Source organism: Hetaerina americana, unplaced genomic scaffold (assembly GCF_022747635.1).
Source record: "Hetaerina americana unplaced genomic scaffold, ioHetAmer1.1.p SCAF_11, whole genome shotgun sequence".
NCBI lineage: Eukaryota > Metazoa > Arthropoda > Insecta > Odonata > Calopterygidae > Hetaerina > Hetaerina americana.
Window position 1 is genome coordinate 20,085,261 of NW_027286181.1, and position 17,262 is coordinate 20,102,522.

General features: G+C 41.5%; 1 protein-coding gene across 1 annotated transcript in view; it reads left to right on the plus strand.

The window, feature by feature from the left end:
• Positions 1 to 477: 477 nt before the first annotated feature.
• foxo (forkhead box, sub-group O) overlaps positions 478 to 17,262 on the plus strand; it is a 165,766-nt gene continuing 148,981 nt past the window's right edge. Inside the window, exon 1 of the mRNA XM_071599671.1 lies at positions 478 to 1,838. Coding sequence (XP_071455772.1) covers positions 1,377 to 1,838 — 462 coding nt within the window. The 5' untranslated portion in view covers positions 478 to 1,376. The remainder of the gene's footprint in view (positions 1,839 to 17,262) is intronic.

The following is a 17,262-nucleotide window of genomic DNA, read 5'->3' on the forward strand; positions in this document are numbered from 1 at the left end:
CCCCTTTCCGAACCTCCCCCCACACCCTTTCACTCGCAGTCCTCGGACTCGTTGCCTTGGGGATGGGCGGGGGAGAGAGAGAGAGAGAAGAGAGAAAAGAAGAGAGGAAAGAGGGGAAAGAGTAGAAGGAGGAGGTGGAGGAAGGGGCCGAGTTAAGAGAAGAGGGTACGGGAAGGAAAGGAAGAAATGCTGAGGGGAACAGGGAGAGGAGAAGATAGCGAGGGAAAGAAAGAGGGGGTGTGTGGAGGAGCTCTTTTGGATAGTAGTGAGGAGGGCGGGGGAGGAGTTGGGAGGGAGGACTTTGAGTAGAACGGTGTGAGAGATAGTGCAGGGGGAGGGGAGGGGAAAAGCGCGCGCAACCGCGGTAGGGGAAGTGGCCTCCCCTCCCCTACCTCCTCCCGCTTCTGCCCATTCCCCTCCCCTCCTCCGCCGCCGAGACCTCTTCCTCCGCAGTCACACATCGTGTTCCGAAGAGTTCGCGTCCGACCCCGTCCCGACGAGGCAAGCCTGTCACGTGCACTACGTTACGAATACGTACGTACGCTCGCGTTCAAACGCAGCTACGCGATTGTTGTCGTCCGGCGTAAACAGTCCTATCCTCCCCCCTCCCAAAGCAAGAGCAGTGTTACGTTTTGGAGTTGGAGTGCGCGAGTGTGAACGGTGGAATTGTTGTGATCTCCAGTTCGTCTTTACGCGCGAATCCGTTTCCTTTTGTTTTTTTTTCATCCGTCGGTGGGGATCTTTGGTGAATTCGCATGAATACGTACCTCGGAACAACTTCATTCCTCCCGCTTGTTGTTTTTCATCTATTTGTTTACGATCCCGCCGCCTGGAAGCCCCCCCATAGTTACCGGCGTGTCTCCTGCGTCTTCAATTGTTTGTGTTGATTTCTATGGGATGTCGTGGTGAACTCGATCCACTGTCGTTTTTCTTCATTTTGTCGTGTTTATAAGTTTCGAGTTGGTGCAAGAATCTTTCCACATCACCTTCTTCCCTCCCCTCCCCCCTGGCCCCTATTCCTTATCAACTCGGTGCCGCCCCTTAGCTAGGAGAGGGGCTTCGCTGGACATGCGTCGCCTCCGCGGTGACCCCATCGCCCGCGAACCGGCCTCCGAAGCCCCCGGCCTTCCCGCTCCCTGTCCCCCTTACAGCTCCGCGTGGTAGAAAAGAATCAAAAAGAATCGGAAAGAGACGAGAGATAAACAAAAGAGGCGAGAAGAAGATAAATAAGGTGAGTGAGTGAGAGGGGAAGAGATATTACAGGAGGGCAGCGAAGGAGGAGGACGGTGATTCGTGTGGGTTCGCCAGGAATTTGTAACGAGAGAGAAAAATAATACGTGTGTATCAGTGTGGCGGAAGACTTCACGGCAGTGGCAATGATGGACTCCCCCTTGGACGTGGAGCCTGGGTTCGAGCCTCAGCAGAGGGCCCGCTCGAACACATGGCCTTTACCAAGGCCGGACAACTACCCCGGGGACGGGGACGTAGTGGTCGGCGGCGTGGTGGTCGGCACCATGGGGGTCATCGGCGGGCAGGGAGTGATGCCGGACGGCCCGCCGACTTCCATGGTGTCGGCGGGCGGTGGCGCGGTGGCCGTCGGCGTGTCTCCAACGGCGGTCGGTGTCGCCGGCGCCCCGGTGGCCCCGGGAGGGCTCCCCAAGAAGAACTCGAGTCGTCGGAATGCGTGGGGCAACATGTCCTACGCGGATCTCATTACTCAGGCCATCCAGAGTGCCCCGGACAAGAGGTTGACGCTGTCGCAGATTTACGAGTGGATGGTGCAGAATGTCCCCTACTTCAAGGATAAAGGGGACAGTAACAGTTCTGCTGGTTGGAAGGTACGTGAAATTTTTAATACAGTTAACTCAAAGGCTGTCGACTTTTCATCGAGTTTTGGTTGGGTCATCGAAATATTTCCATCCGTGGGAGTGTTAGGCACGGCGATTCTCGTGATGAGTTTTGGATATATTACGTCGTATTGTGTGGAATTTCGGATGGTTTATATATAGACACAACTCTCAGAAAGTCCCTAAAAGAACAGCATAATAATAGTCTTGATAGTTAGGACATGATTTCAGTTCAAACTCTTCCTTGATATATATTTATCGTATCCGATTCCTCCAAAATGTGTCCTCGATTGACACTATTGAATCGATTTGTGTCCTTCCGCAAAAATGAATTATTTATTTCGTTCTAATCGCTTTCTTCTTGATTGAATCGCTTGGCGGACTCTTCCCCGAACGTTTTTGGAGTTTTTACCTCTCACGTACGTACATTTCATTGGAACGTGACTCTTATATTTGCTCTCGCTGGGTCACTGTCCGAATTATTGTGAATAGTTTGCGATCGTATCTACGACTGTCAACAGTTGTCATTCGCGCCCCTTATTGCGTTTTTAAATCTTCCCTCATTCGTGCGTTATCGACACGCGTTTGAGGTCACACAAGTGTCTCAGATGGATCATTAATTAAACTTTGTGCCGTGTGGAGGGGTATGATATTGAATTAGATTCTCCAAGGCGAGTGTTAAAAGGAATTTGATTTTATTTTTCTCGAGCAGAATGTTCATATTATTTCGTATATTAATCATCATTACACTACCTTTCGGATTTACTGTCAGGCAGGAATCACCGACCCCCGGTGCTCATGCGGGATGGCGGGTACTGAAAATGCGTCTCAGTTTCTCTCATTGCCACCATCTTTTACGACGGAAGTCCGCAGTGCAATAACTCTTCGTCTCGCCTATTTTTTTTTACGAGTTCTTTCCCTATCGTACACGATGGTGTAAGGAGCGTGGCGCGAAGATGTGCGTGTATTGGCATGAGTTTTTGGTTCCCTAGCTTCGCTCACGAAGTTTAAAAATCATTTCTCCGTATTGAGAAGAATGCGCGTATATATATATATATATATATATATATATATATATATATATATATATATATATATATATATATATATATACTATATATATATATATATATATATAATATCTTGACGGAGATTTTTTTTTCTTCCCTGTGACGACTCCTCTGGTGCTGTTTGGAACGGGAAAAAAAGGGCCGATCCCTTGCAGTGACGTTGTGTGGCGGGCAGTCTTAATCATTTAAGTTTGTAAATAATTACGTTTTACGTTTGGCAGCACCGTGGAAAGGCCGTCTAGTTATTTCTGCGATTTTCTGTCGTCTCTCCAGTCCTCTAGCCGTCAAATCTCATGGAAGCCAAAATGTCCGCCCGCATTACGTCCCATACATTGTTGTTGATGTTTATTGACGACGATTATTGGAATTGTGGGTAAATGAAGCACTCTCTCTCTTCCGAAGACTGGCGCCTTTGAGTCGGAATGTTTGTCACGTGCTCGACCGTATTACATCCTTAAACGTCTCGCAGAATACAGAGAACTTGTGCTCCGCTTCATGATGTATATAATTGGTATTTTAGCTCAGTGCTATATCGTTTAAGTATTTAGTAGTTTAGTATTTTTTATTAATTGGAATTTCAAAAGGTGTAGTTCCCAGGGCTATTCATTTCTACTACCTATATCCATCTCCTTGAGCCAAAGCAAGTTTTGTGACGGGCCTCCCGAAAAAGAGACATTCGCTCGTGTCTTTTGTCATGTAAGTGAGCTGTTTTCCCATTGCAAACTTTCCTCTCTGGTTAGTTTCAGTATTCGACCTTCCAGGGAAATGGTCCTATACGTATAGTACTTGTAGTAGGGTAGTGGATTCGACCTTTGCCTAGCTTGGGCCTCATTTGTGCCCGATTGTGGCCTCTCCTCAGGGAATGACTAGTGTTTTTGGGTGTGAAATGATCATTCGAGTCCGTTTTAACCACTAGCCATTAATCAGCGATGCCACTTCAGTTTGATTGTGGGCTTGATTGCTGTAAACTATATGTGCGTACTTACTTGTATTCGTGTTTCTGCATCGGAATCCACGAAATTATAAAATCCTCTTCTGGTTAGGCAAAGTAAAAAAACATGAGACTAAGTTTTGTCGGGAAACATTCTTTTACTAATATATTCCGTACTCTCATGACCTTGCATTCCCTCTTTGACCTCTGAAAAATTGGCTTAGTAATTCAAACTTACTCTTCTGTTACTTATGATATTCTTCATCTCAAAAGTATCTGTAGCCGCTTTCATTCTTTTATTATTTTCTCGGTCTACAGATTCATCTGTCCTACCATTTTGTATTTTATGGAACCCTGCAATCCATTGTTAGGGGGTGAATATACACCAGTCTGATTTTGGCCTGACTATTTTTAACCCTAAAGCGGTCGGACAATGTTATCCTAATAAACCCTTATCGTTCGTGGAAAAAATGACATCTTAAATATTATCTGTTTTACCCTTAATCTCTCTAATTGTATTGACATCATATATCCTGCCGTAGTACAATGGGGGTAATGATACAATTTTAACATCACTTCTAAAGAGACATCCTTCCAATTTACGCCAGAGATTCAATCTGTAATTTAACCTTCGCTCCGTGAGTGATTCTCAGCCGAGCTGCTCTGATATTTTGGATACGCTCTTAAGTTTATCATAGCAACGTTTTACAAATCTATCTCCTTTACGCTGCCCGCGATCCATTTTGCTTATTAATCCATCTTTGTTTGGATCCCATATATTTAAAGCATATTGTAAATGAGGCCTAACCAGCGAAAGGTAACATTTAGTTGTAACCTTTTCATTACATTTGCCGAGAACTCTTGTGATAAATTCTAATTTTTTATTAGCTTGTCCACAAATTCCCCGTATGTGCTTCACCCAGGAGAGATCGTGAGTTAGGGTAACGCCTAAATATTCAATCGAGTCTACACATTTCATTTCGGTGTTCCCGATGCAGTAGACGGCGTTCGGGAGGAAATTGTTCTTTTTCCAAAAAAACACCACTACGCACTTTTTCATGTTTAATTTTAATTGCTAATTTTCTTCCTTGATATGTAAATACGTTTAATTTCTTAGCCTTTCCTGACTAAAAACAACCTGACAACTAACGTCCGTGCTAAAAGCCCGTCATAAATTCCCTCCACCTTGTGAAACTTCTTTGCCAGACGCAATTTTTCTCCTTAAGCCTCTACTACTTGGACCATTTTTATTTTATTTATTTTTTTATTATACCCTTCGAGACACCGCCAGGGTGTGTGGCAGGGGTGAATACGCACCAGAAAAATTTTACTCGAACATGACCCTACCGCGGTCGAACAATGTTATTATGATCCCCTATCGTTCGTGAAAAAAAATGACATCTTAAATCTATCTGTTCTACACTTAATCTCTCTAATTTTACTAGCGCGATCTTTCCTACCGTTGTAAAATGGAGGTAATAAATATTTAAAGCAATTGCGAGATAGATAAACTTCCGTCTGCTCTAGTTTATGAACTCCTATTTTGACATTTAACTTAATATATCTCTTTCTCGAAAACATCATAATGTTTGTTTTATTTACATTTATTCTCGTCTCATATCTATCGCGCTGACTTTAAAATGCACTCAGTATAGAGTTTGCAATCCCTTGGCTGACTGACAAACTAAAATTCCTATCTTCAGTTCTACTTCCTACCATGCCTCTTCCACTATTTCCTTCAAATATATGTTGAATACCACAGGTGATAATGGACACCCGTCTCGCCCCATCCCCCATAACCCTGACCATCGTGACACTCCATCCGCCACTTCATTATTACTGAATTATGATCTGAATCCACATCCGCTCCCGGGAAACTGCGAATTAATCTCGTTGTTCTTTTATCTTTGTCTAACCATAATATATAGTCTACCGTGATATCTCTCTGTAATCCGGGGGGCATATTCCATGCATACATAAGCCTTTTGTGATGTTTGAACCAAGTGTGTACGTTATGATAAAACCCTGTCTCCAGCAGAACTCCATTGCTTTCTCCCCGCGGTCATTCAATGTTCCTAAACCATAGTAGTCTCCTACCTCACTTTCGTATCTTCCTTCGCCTACCTCCGCGTTCCCGTCATTATCAAATGTTTCCCTTCAGGGACTCCCGCGATAATGTCCTCTAACTGATTGTATACCCTATCGACTTCTTCCTCCCTATGATTGCTTGGGGGTATGTACATCCGAGCAATGACCAAGTTCGTTGGTTCGGCATGAACGTTTGCTAATAATATTGTATCACTCACCTGCGCTATGTATAATTCGCTTATTTCGTCAGTGCTAGTTCTAATCTAAGATCTACCTCTGTTATTCCAACGCACAAACAAAACCATACCTGAACAATGGAATAAAGATAAATTAAGTGAGGTTTAGATTTATAAAATTGTAAGTCGCACCACTCCAGCAGTGTGTGTGTGTGTTTTTGTGTGAGTTGATTCACCCGAATTGTTCAAAGGCAAAGACACAAGGCATAGTAAAAACATATTTGACTTTCATCCAATCTCTCACAACATTATCAGACCAGCCAGTAGCCAGCCCATCTTTCATCCTTGTCTAGATAATCCGTGACAAAAATGAACTTTGTAGTTTTCCGCGATATTTATCGGACGACGAGAAGACACATTTCATAACACCGTAAGCATATCCACTTGTCCTGCGAAATTCTGTCTCCTAAAATTTTGATAAATTTCAAAGCCAATTTTATCCCGCGTTATATCAAAACGTCCTCACGGAATCACGCTTCGTGTTCTGTTTGTACAATTGCCCTTTGATTGCTATTGCCCAATGTTTCTTCCTGTTATTGTTGTAGTGCCATACGTATTAGCCTCTGATTAATCACCGCTTATTATTGAAATAATCGAAAATTATTTATGGCAGCGTACCGTTTTATGTGGGCACATATTCGAATCACTGCTTAATTTCTAAGACTCGTATAATTCTACAAAACGCAGGGTTCTTGGACTGCAATAAAACCCTTAATAATATTTTATTCCCTTTCCTTCCCCCGCATCATATGACGTAGCCTCTTCTCAACTGCCATAGCAATCGAGCATCATTCTTATTAAGATTTAGTATCCTCAAACTTGCTGTGAAACTACTGCTTTTTTCCCCGATGAATAATTGTTATAGATCAATCGAAGGTTGACGCTTATTCTGTAATGTTTGTTTGTTCATGTTTTCCGAAAGTCTATTTATATTCAAATCAGTGCATACTACTGCTAATACTGCTCGCGGCTTTAAAAAATTACACAAACATCATCCGGACCTCGTCCGGAAATTTTATGAAGCAATCCGTCCATGTCTTAAGGTTTCCCGAAATCTGTGAGAATGCCCGTATGCCTTTGGCATCGATATTCTTCCATCTGACTGACGCACGAAGTCATCGGAGATTCGGAATGAATTTTTGCGGACTTTTTTTCACCAATCGACGGATGACAGTTGTCTTTTGTTATCAATTAATTTGCACTCCAATCAGAATAATAACACTGACATTTGCGACTCCTGACGATCCACGAGAAAAAACTCAAAATTGAAGAATTGGAACAGATTCAGAGGAAATCCGCTAGATTTGTTGAAAATTGTTTCGAAAAAAAAATTAAGTGTGTATTGGTTTTGTTGGAGGCATTTTGATGGGAGCTCCTTGATTCACGAAGAGTGCAGGAAAGACTTTCTTGAGGTTTCTTGAAAGGTACAGGACACCTAAGTTTTTTTGCGGTACCTAGGTAATTATTGCATCAGCAGATTGGACCGCTGACCATCGGTGCATTTCATTATCGGATTGGACCACCGACGCACAATATTTGAGATAAATGCCGCCACCAATGTGCTTAAATGCTCGTTCGACGGTTGTAACATATGTAAAATTGAAATGCATGTTGAGACTCCTTTTTTCAATTTGATGAAAATGCAGCCGTTCATTGGTAATTCCCAAAAATCCAAAATAGTTTAATATTGATGAAGTTTTCATGTAGTTTTCCTCTGTAATATGTAGTACACTTTCCCTCCCAATGGACTACAACCTTGACGTGCTGAAAGGACTTGTGCATTTTGATGACCCCTAGAAAGATTCGTAGTTTAAGCATTTAAATACGATGGCTATTTCGTGGACGGGACATTATTATTATTATTTAGTGGTACACGGTTTGAAGTAGAAGTTTTTGATTGACGCAAGCTTTAACTCCCTCACATTTTATTAGCCTTGCGTACGAGGTACAACCGGATGACCCCACAATACAATACATCTTTCTTTAATCACGTATACTTCCTTCCTTCGATCCCGTCAGCATGACTATAATCTTATTTTTAGCGCTTCCTTTTTGGCCCGCCTTTCTTCACTCTATCACAGTCTTCAGCATTCCATCGCCTTTCAAAATGTTCTGCATCCATCTTTCCTGTCTCCTTTCGATTTCTCCCAACAATCCTCTCTCCAACCCCGCCATGCCTAGCACTTCCTCGCTTATTTTTTTTCGTCTTATTCACGTTTTTCATTTTTCCCCACACCCACGGTTGCAATGCCTCCAACATACGCCTATTATTTTGATCCAATGACCATGTTTCCGCGCTGAACGAAATTTGGCTCTATATCAAAGTTTTAGCGAGTATTTTCTTATTATCCTTAATCTAAGTCCCTTTCCTCAGTTCTCTCCTTTTCCTGAAAGCTTCTTTGCTAACGCGATTCTTTTTCTCATGTCCGTATTTTTTTGTCCATCTTGGACCAAATCAATTTCTAGGTAGGTAAACTCTCCTACTTGATCTATATTTTCTCTTCTATTTTACCATCTAACTTAACCTTCCTCCTCCTAAAAACATTTTTTTGTTTACATTGAGATTCATACCATGCCAATCACACTGGTTTTCTAATGGACCCTAATACGGTAATCATCCTAACACAAAATTTGACTTCAGGGAAAATTCTACTATGAGTGAATATATTCATTGAAAATTATGACCTATTCCTACTACGAAAACTGATAAAAAGCGTCAGTACTAATTTAATTAAATACTAACATGTGTCCAAGATTTACAGTAGCGAATAGCGGTTTTTTTCGCAATATTTGAAATCTAGTTTTACTTTCGTCATCATCGATAAAAATTTAATTTCACGTGAGTGAATTATTAGTTACGCTTATTAGTTAAGTTTATCTAAAAATATGTATCATAATCATTGAATAAAACCTCATTTTGTTGCATTAATTTCACTGATTAGTAAACAAAATTAGCAGTAAACAGATCAGTAAACAAAATTTATTTGCAACTATATTATCATGAATCCATAGGAATCCCAACTCACAAGTCATTTCATTAAATATTTACTCCATGTGATCCCCCGAGATTACTCCCATGTAACCAGACAAAAAGTGAAATGCGTCTTGGTGACGTAATTCGATTGTACATAAAACGTAGTAGCATTTGATGCACAAATATTGATGTTTACACCGTTTCCATGGCTCCCGCGGGATAACTCCATCGAATTTCGCAAATTGTAATAAATTCGTCATTCTCACCCGATTTACTTGCGTTATTAACTATAGGTTTAAGTTGGGTGATAAATCGAAATTTTAATGCAAACAAAGGTAGAATCAGTAGATGGGGGAAATACTGGTAACTGATAGTTTGTGGGTTGTTGAAAGTCCGATGTGGAAGACGAGATGTTGGTTAGAGGAAGGAAGAGAGAAAAAATGGCTATTTGGACGAAATGAATTCGGTCAGAAGTGCGAAGTACTGTTGGAGGAAATTATATATGTAGAGCGAGCAAGCGGAAGTCCATGTTATATGTATGTAGCCGTTTAATCGAATCCTATGATGCTTTTCAGAAATTGTGTTGGTATTTCAACATAATTACATGGGGCGTTGTTTTTGCATACAAAATAAATTATTGGTACGAAAAAAAATGACCGCTATCCTCCATGAGAATAATGTAGTTTCAAATTGAGTAAAGGCAAATGATGGGTTACACTAAAAAAAAATGTTTCAGGGTCTCGATTAGGGGGTGAGTGTAAGTTACAGCAAATGTGTGTTCACAAAAAGAAATGGTAGCCTTCCAAAGATGGATGAAAAAAGGAATCTGCTTAGAGAAGGGTATCCAATGTATTCCCCCCCCCCAATATTACCTATAGTCACGAGCATGACCTCACCCAGGTAATTGACGTTTTCCTATTCAATTTCCCTCACAGGTAACACTTTTGATAGTGCTTGAACTGAGCAGGAGAGCGCGCGAATGGTGTATTCCTTTTTTTTCGATCTCACTCCCATCGTTTCTTTATAAGGTACCGGTCTTGGACATTCTTTGGTAAGAAGTGAAGCAATCGTCCTCTGGATTTCTGGGCGTACGCCGTGTTACGTGAAGTCTAATAGTCGGCTTCGGTTAGAATTTAAAATTGGGCAATCTTTGAGATTATATCAGTTATTTCTCAGATCTGGAGCCATCAATTCTTTTTTTTCTAAATGGAGTGATAGTTCCTCATATCCCTCCCGCCCTGTATGTCCTACGGAAGGGTAAGGTATTATGTACCTTTTTGATTGGAGTGTATATTAATCTTTTGTCATTAGATGACCCCGTTAAAGGTAAAAGGTGATGGATAATCTCTCCAGTATTGCTGGACAAAATTTATAAGGTAGTCATGATGTTGCATGTTCATGTATGCAACGACATTACCATCATTTTTCGCCAAACCCATATTTCATAAGCTGTTTTAGATATGCGCGTAAAACTTTTGTTTTCCTCTCAAAGAAGACGTGATGTATATAAAATGTAAGAGATGTATCGTATATCAACGGATATCAACTAGGTTCTAGTATAAGGTTTTCAAATGTTTAGGGCCGTGTAAGGTAGGTCTTAAAATTGTGAAATAATTCCCTGGCGGCGAATAACCTATCTGGACCGGTGGACTACTGTTAATAATACTGATAAAAATGACGAATTGCTTCAGTAAATGAGACTTTGTTTAGTAATACCGTAGGATATCATTTGAGCGATGATATTTTAGTTTTATCTAGGCAACAATGATCCCAACATTTTTCTAGCCACAAACTCCTCCTCCCGTTCTGCGCGTATACATGTGCAGTTTAGTAAATTATCGTACTAACTCATGAGTAAGTATCAGTTATATACCTATTAATAAGTATTAGCACAAAAACAATAAATTTTGAGTAGCCTCGAAGTGAGGAAACTAATTTGTGACTAGCATCACAAAGCATTGTGCACGGTTGCACGAATAAAAATAAATAAACAGGATACAAATTGAGCCAGCAAATAAACAGAATTAAAAAATACCTCTAAATACAATTTTTAAATTAAATTTCGACATTACCATTAAAATACGGGCACCAAAGATGTCTGATTTCCATCCATTTCAATTGTTTGTTTATTCGCAGCCATCTTTCTAAACAACAATGTCCAATGTCAATAACATAATACGAGTTTACAGCGTTAGCGAATGAAGGCTATAATATCATTATGCTGGAGAGATGATGCCGGTAATCTTTGTTCTAAGTGAATACGATGGACTTAGTAATTTTTACCTGGCGTAAGAAAACCTGCCGAGTGAAATTCAGAAGTTTCGTGCAAAGGTAAAAATCAACTCCTGCGAAGGAGGGGCTCACGGGTATCTTCCGGAATGCCGTTCGTAAAAATTTGTACTTATTATCAGGTGAGTCTCAGCACTTAAAAAACAATCGGCGTATTTGCTTTAAATTATCTAGTTAAGTAAATTGATTGTCGTAATTCGGATTTTTTTCTATCTTCCATATCTGGCATTTGTGCTAAATTAATGATTTTGTTTACGTTTGCCGACTGCTAGGAGTCATATTTGATAGTTTGAACACAAAGAGACTATGAGTAATTCCGGCGTAGAGAAAATCGGTCCCCGGTCATGATTTCGCTGCAAGAAAAAACTGTGAACTTTTCCCTCGAGTTTACTTTCGAAAACTCTTTATTTGAAACTTGACCAAATTTAGTGAAAGATATACTAAGTATTCGGAATTAAATTAAAAATACACCATAACTATTATCCTTAGCTTGAACTAACTACTACTTGATTGCGTGAGGAGGTATTTAAATGGGAATTTGTGTATGAGATCCTCATGAAGTTGGATTAATTGCTGAATTGGATCGCGTGTAGCCTAGACTAGATAGATTTGTATTTGTTGTTATAACAAATTGAGTAGCTTATCAAAATCTTTATAGGAGCTAGTTTGAGAATCACTCACGTAGCGAAGGTTAAATTGCAGATTTAATCTCGTGCAAAAATTGGAAGGATGTCTCTTTGGAAATAATGTTGAAAATGTACGTATTATCAACCCCATCATACTACGGCAGGAGAGATCATGTAAATAAAATTAAGAGAGACTTAGTTGCAAGCAGATAATTTAAATGCAGAACAGATAGATTTAAGATGTTATTTTCCCACGAACGATGGGGGAGCAGAATCCGACTGCGCAAGAGGAAAAAGTATTTTGGGTCAAAATACGGTTTGTTTGCGATCACTCCCTGCCACACACTATAGGGATGGCTTGCAGGGTACGTTGTAAATACAAATATTGCATAGGAATCAGTGAAAAATCCTCTCCGAAATGATTTACTACAATAACTGACCCAAGGGGATCGTGATGGTGCGGTGGCTAACGTACTGGCTCCCCACCGCTGGGTGGGGAGCCAGAATCCCGGAGGTGACAGATATTTTTAAGTGGCATCTCGATCCCTACTTGAGGTGCTTTGTGGAGAGTACTTTGAGTGAGTAAGCCGTCCGTCGGATGGGACGTCAAACTGCGGACCACTAGGCGCCTTTCGACAGGAGTAGGCTAATGCCGACGCCGGGTTTCTTTCCACCCTTCATCCTTTCCTGTCCATCCCTAATGGCGCAAATGACCTCAGCTGTCGTCCGCCTCACCTAAAAACGACAACTACTGACCCAAGTGGGACTCACCCTTAGTGGGTCGAAATGGGGGAAAGTTTGACCACGTCCGCCATTGACCACCACCACCTAATAAAGTCACGTGGCTAAATCGCGGGGTAGGTATCGTGCAGAAGTCATTTACATGTACATAATTATGAGTATGGTATTAAGATGATTGAATTTCAAATCATAAATACGCCATCGTGACAATGATGCTTCTAGTGGGCTAGTCCTTAAGTGTGCGATGTACCTGATTAAAAGATTAAAAAGACAAGTCCTCAACTGTTTGGCATTTTTGGAAATAGCTCAGAAATGATTGCATTCTCATCAAAATGTTAGAAAATTTTCTGAACATGCATTTCAAATGTATATTTTGTGAACGAAACCTGGGATTTGGTCGTGAAAACCCTATCATGTTTCGTTCATTTAAAATATCCCCGTAAACGTAGATACTACGTTTCTAATATGCTTGGGTGTTGGAAAGCTTGCGCACCGAACCTTCCAATGCTATTAAGCCATCGCGTTTCCGACGAAGTTAGGAGCTAATGACGCTCTTTATTCCTAACTCAATGTCGCCTTAAGTGGGGAATCGCCGTGCAAATTCTCTTACTGAAATTGAGTTGATTCCGTCCTTTATATTGAGTCGGTGGCACGAGGAGATTAGGTCGTTCCGAGTCACGAATCCGGAAGGAAGTGGTGGCGTTTTGTCTTGTAAACCGCATTCCCTCGCTCACTACAAGACAGACACCCGTGATTCGGCCATTCCAAGGGTATGACATTCCAAAACGCCCTCCCTCCCCTCCCTTCCCATTACTACTTCCTTCCTCTCCCGTCCGGAGGGAGCGGAAACCTGGACTCGCGCGTTTTATTTGAGATGGCGCTTCCCCGCAACCGCTCGCCCGATTTCCCTACTGGCTTTCCGGAGGCGATGCTGACGAAAAAAAATTCATTGCGTCACGTTCGTCTGCCCTGCCAAAAGAACCACGGCCTTGCACCAAACCGGGTTTTTCATAAGGATTCGCCGAAAAAGTCTCTGAAATGTGTTTCGTGAATAATGGATGGATGAAATGTACAAGAAGTGATGGAATCACATATCCCCCTGTGAAGAATTGAAAGCGATGAGGAAGTTGATGCTGAGAATAGAATAAGTAGAAAAAAATGCTGTGTGTAGTTTTTTTATGACTCGGAAACGTGGTCGTTCGGAATAGAGAATTATCTAGGAGGTTTTTTGACCTACACGTGTGCAGGAGGCGGGAAAAATTAATTGACCTGGAAAATAAAGAAAGCGAAAAAGTGGCATGGTTGAAGAAGAGATCAGATTTTTGGGAGAAACTCAAAGAAATCAGCAAAGGGGGGTGGAGTGAGTATTGAGTTACGATACGATGGATGGAAAGATGACAGTGAGGGTTGTGGGCAAGGGAAAAATGATGGGTAACTAGGAGCAGAGCATATAGGACGAATCCAAGCGATGTAAGTATTTTGTATGGATGAAAAGCGAGGTAATTTTATATGGATGTAATAATTGGTCTGTTTTAATTTAGTGCAGACGGTTTTAAGTGCAGTGCTGGTCGGTTTTAAGGACCGAAGCGAACACTATCCCCGAGTTTATCACAAACCTATCTTCACCAGCAGACTTCTCATTATAATAAAACCAAATGAGTTGGTCAACGTGAGTACACTTTCTCCGTTCGGTCTAATCACTGAATGAACTACCAAAGTGGATTAGTTAGTCGTGAAGAAAAATTGACAGGATGACTCGAAAGTATCGGTTGCGAAATAACGGTCGTGGTATGGATAGCGTTTGTATTCCGAAAGGAGTGCATCGGTTCGATTCCCGGTGACTTTGGAAACATCCAGCTTCACAGCTGTGTAATGTCTCGAATACCTAATATGTACATCTTCCAGGAAAACCAAAGGCACCTTAACGATACGCCTTATTTAAACGCCATGTACGTTCTACTTCTCTTCTGCCCAGCATGCCCAGTAATCCTCGACGTCTAACTCACCCAAACTCCTTCTCCTCTCTTTATCATAGCATACAACATTCCGCTTGCCAATATGCCCTGTATCCAAATTTCCTTCTGTAGAATTTCTGCCAGAAACATTTCTTCTTTTCATAACATGCACAAGTACCCATTCGTGTGTTTCCCTTTCTGTACATTCAATTTTTCCATCTGTCTCCGCTTCTTTATCTCAAAAATCTCCCTTCTGCAAACAAGTAAAAGTATACATACTTCCTTGCTTCAGCGACCAAAGCTATAGATTCCCTTCTATCTCCGCTTAAAACATCCCTTCTCTCTTAAAAATTTTTTTATTCTCCATTCTACCCGCTTCAAATTTCCCCCATGAGTGATATGTAGTAAAAAATGCTATTTCCGCAAGGTAATTAAAACAAAAAATCATTATCCTATCCATGTTCAATTATGTCATTTGAATTTCCACGATGAATACGTAGAATTTTTTTTTCGTCATGAAAACCATGCCTTAACGAAATTCGATATTTTTGGCACTTTATTGTTTCGGTTCAGACCCCATCGCACCTGAAATGTTCCATACTTATTCTATTCTATACTTGTATCCCTTCTAAAAATATATGCGTGCTATGTGATCTAGCTAAGATCTCCTGATTTATTTTGTCACAAAATACTTACCCAATGCGTAAAGTTAAAACTTCGGTTACTTGTTAACATTATTTTCCTGGAGACCTACCCGTTTTTACCATGGGAATGCTTCTCCTTTCCCACATTGGAAAAGCTGGATGGTCCGTGGCCGAGACACCTTGGTTTCGTTGTCAGACGACGACGTTTGGCCTTATTCAACTGTTAAACACTCACGAACGAACAGTTTATACACATCCATTACATCACCACATCATGACTCACTCAATTGGACGATGATTTCCGATTGTCTTTAAACAACTTCCGTGGAGAAAACGTTCTTCTACGCTAAAGTGAACCATTGTTAAGTATTGTCAGTGAATCTCACTGCAGTGACATCTTTCTACACGAACCCTGTGAACTGCGCGGAAGAGCCATCCATCTACGTCGTTCATTCACGACCGAGTGCTCCCGTATTTTAAGCTCGACCCTATCGGAAGGGAGAGGAGGAGGAAGATGGGCTTGTTGGATGAAATTAAGGGAGATAAAACGGATACGGGATTGAGTAGTAGTAGTATTTAGGGGAGGCTCCCGGCAGCTGAGAGGTCATTTGCGCCATAGGGGATGGACAGGAAAGGATGAAGGGTGGAGAGAAACCCGGCGTCGGCATTAGCCTACACTTTACGAAAGGCGCCAAGGGTTTCGCAGCTTAACGTCCCATCCGACGGACGGCGAACTCACTCAAAGTGTCCTCCACAAACCACCTCAAGTAGGAATCGAGATACCTCTGAAAAATATTCAACACCGCCGGGATTTGAACCCGGGCCCTCTGGGTGGGAAGCCAGTACGTTAGCCCCCGCACCATCTCGATCCCCTACGTGATTCAAGAACAGTTAATTGAAGTGTGGGGTGTCAGTTTGTGTCTTGTTAGCCGAGGCTAAGAAAAATAGGGGTGTTAAGGTAGTGACCATTTCAAGCCTTAGGTTAGCTGGAATGGTAGACTAAGATACATTAGACCTTCCTTGAACAGTTGCATACATGAATGCAGCCCATCTTTTTTACCCATCGCATCATTACTGGATGTCTTACTCAGTTGGAGTATCGATTGGCTTTAAACCACGCAAGTGGAGAACGCGCCGTTCTTGTACAATAAACGACGCCATTTAGAGTATTGAAGACGCTTTTCACTCTAGCGGTAACTATAGGAACGCAGTGCCACGTACGGTGGGGTTATATAATGTATTTTAATATTGCCGAGTGCCTACATGTGCTTATTTGATGCTCCACCGCATCTTCCTTCCAATTTCCAGTCCCGAGAAATAATTCGGATGGCTCGAAACTTTGCGGACACCACAAGCCTTCCAAGCATTGGTTATATTCTGTACTCAAAAAAAGGGTTGTTGACAATATTCCTTCTCCGTAGTCACGTTAGGCTCATTTTTCTGTTCATCCATAGAGTAACTCTGCGTTATTGTTATTTTAGTACTAGTAGCCATGCCCGGATTCGCCGGACCAATTTGTCCGTACAGCCCTAACTGGATTTAATTGGTATTATAGAACTTTTTATGTACGTGGGGAGTTTCTTCATCGCAGTGGCGTCTATGGGCTTCCAATTTTGCTGATGCTCTGGGTTAATTAGTGTTGATTTTGCCAGGCATAATGAACGCTATTTGAAAAAAACCTAACTGATGCGCTTTGAAAGTTAACCCTTAAAGAAATAAACCGAAAAAATCGAATTACGCAGTAGCGGTTTGCAGGAAAAATTGTGCACTTATAAAGTCAACTTTTCAAGGAATATTCCGAGGATCTTGAATTTTACAGCAGCTGTTAACTATTAGCGATACCTCTGCGCAGTTGTCGGCA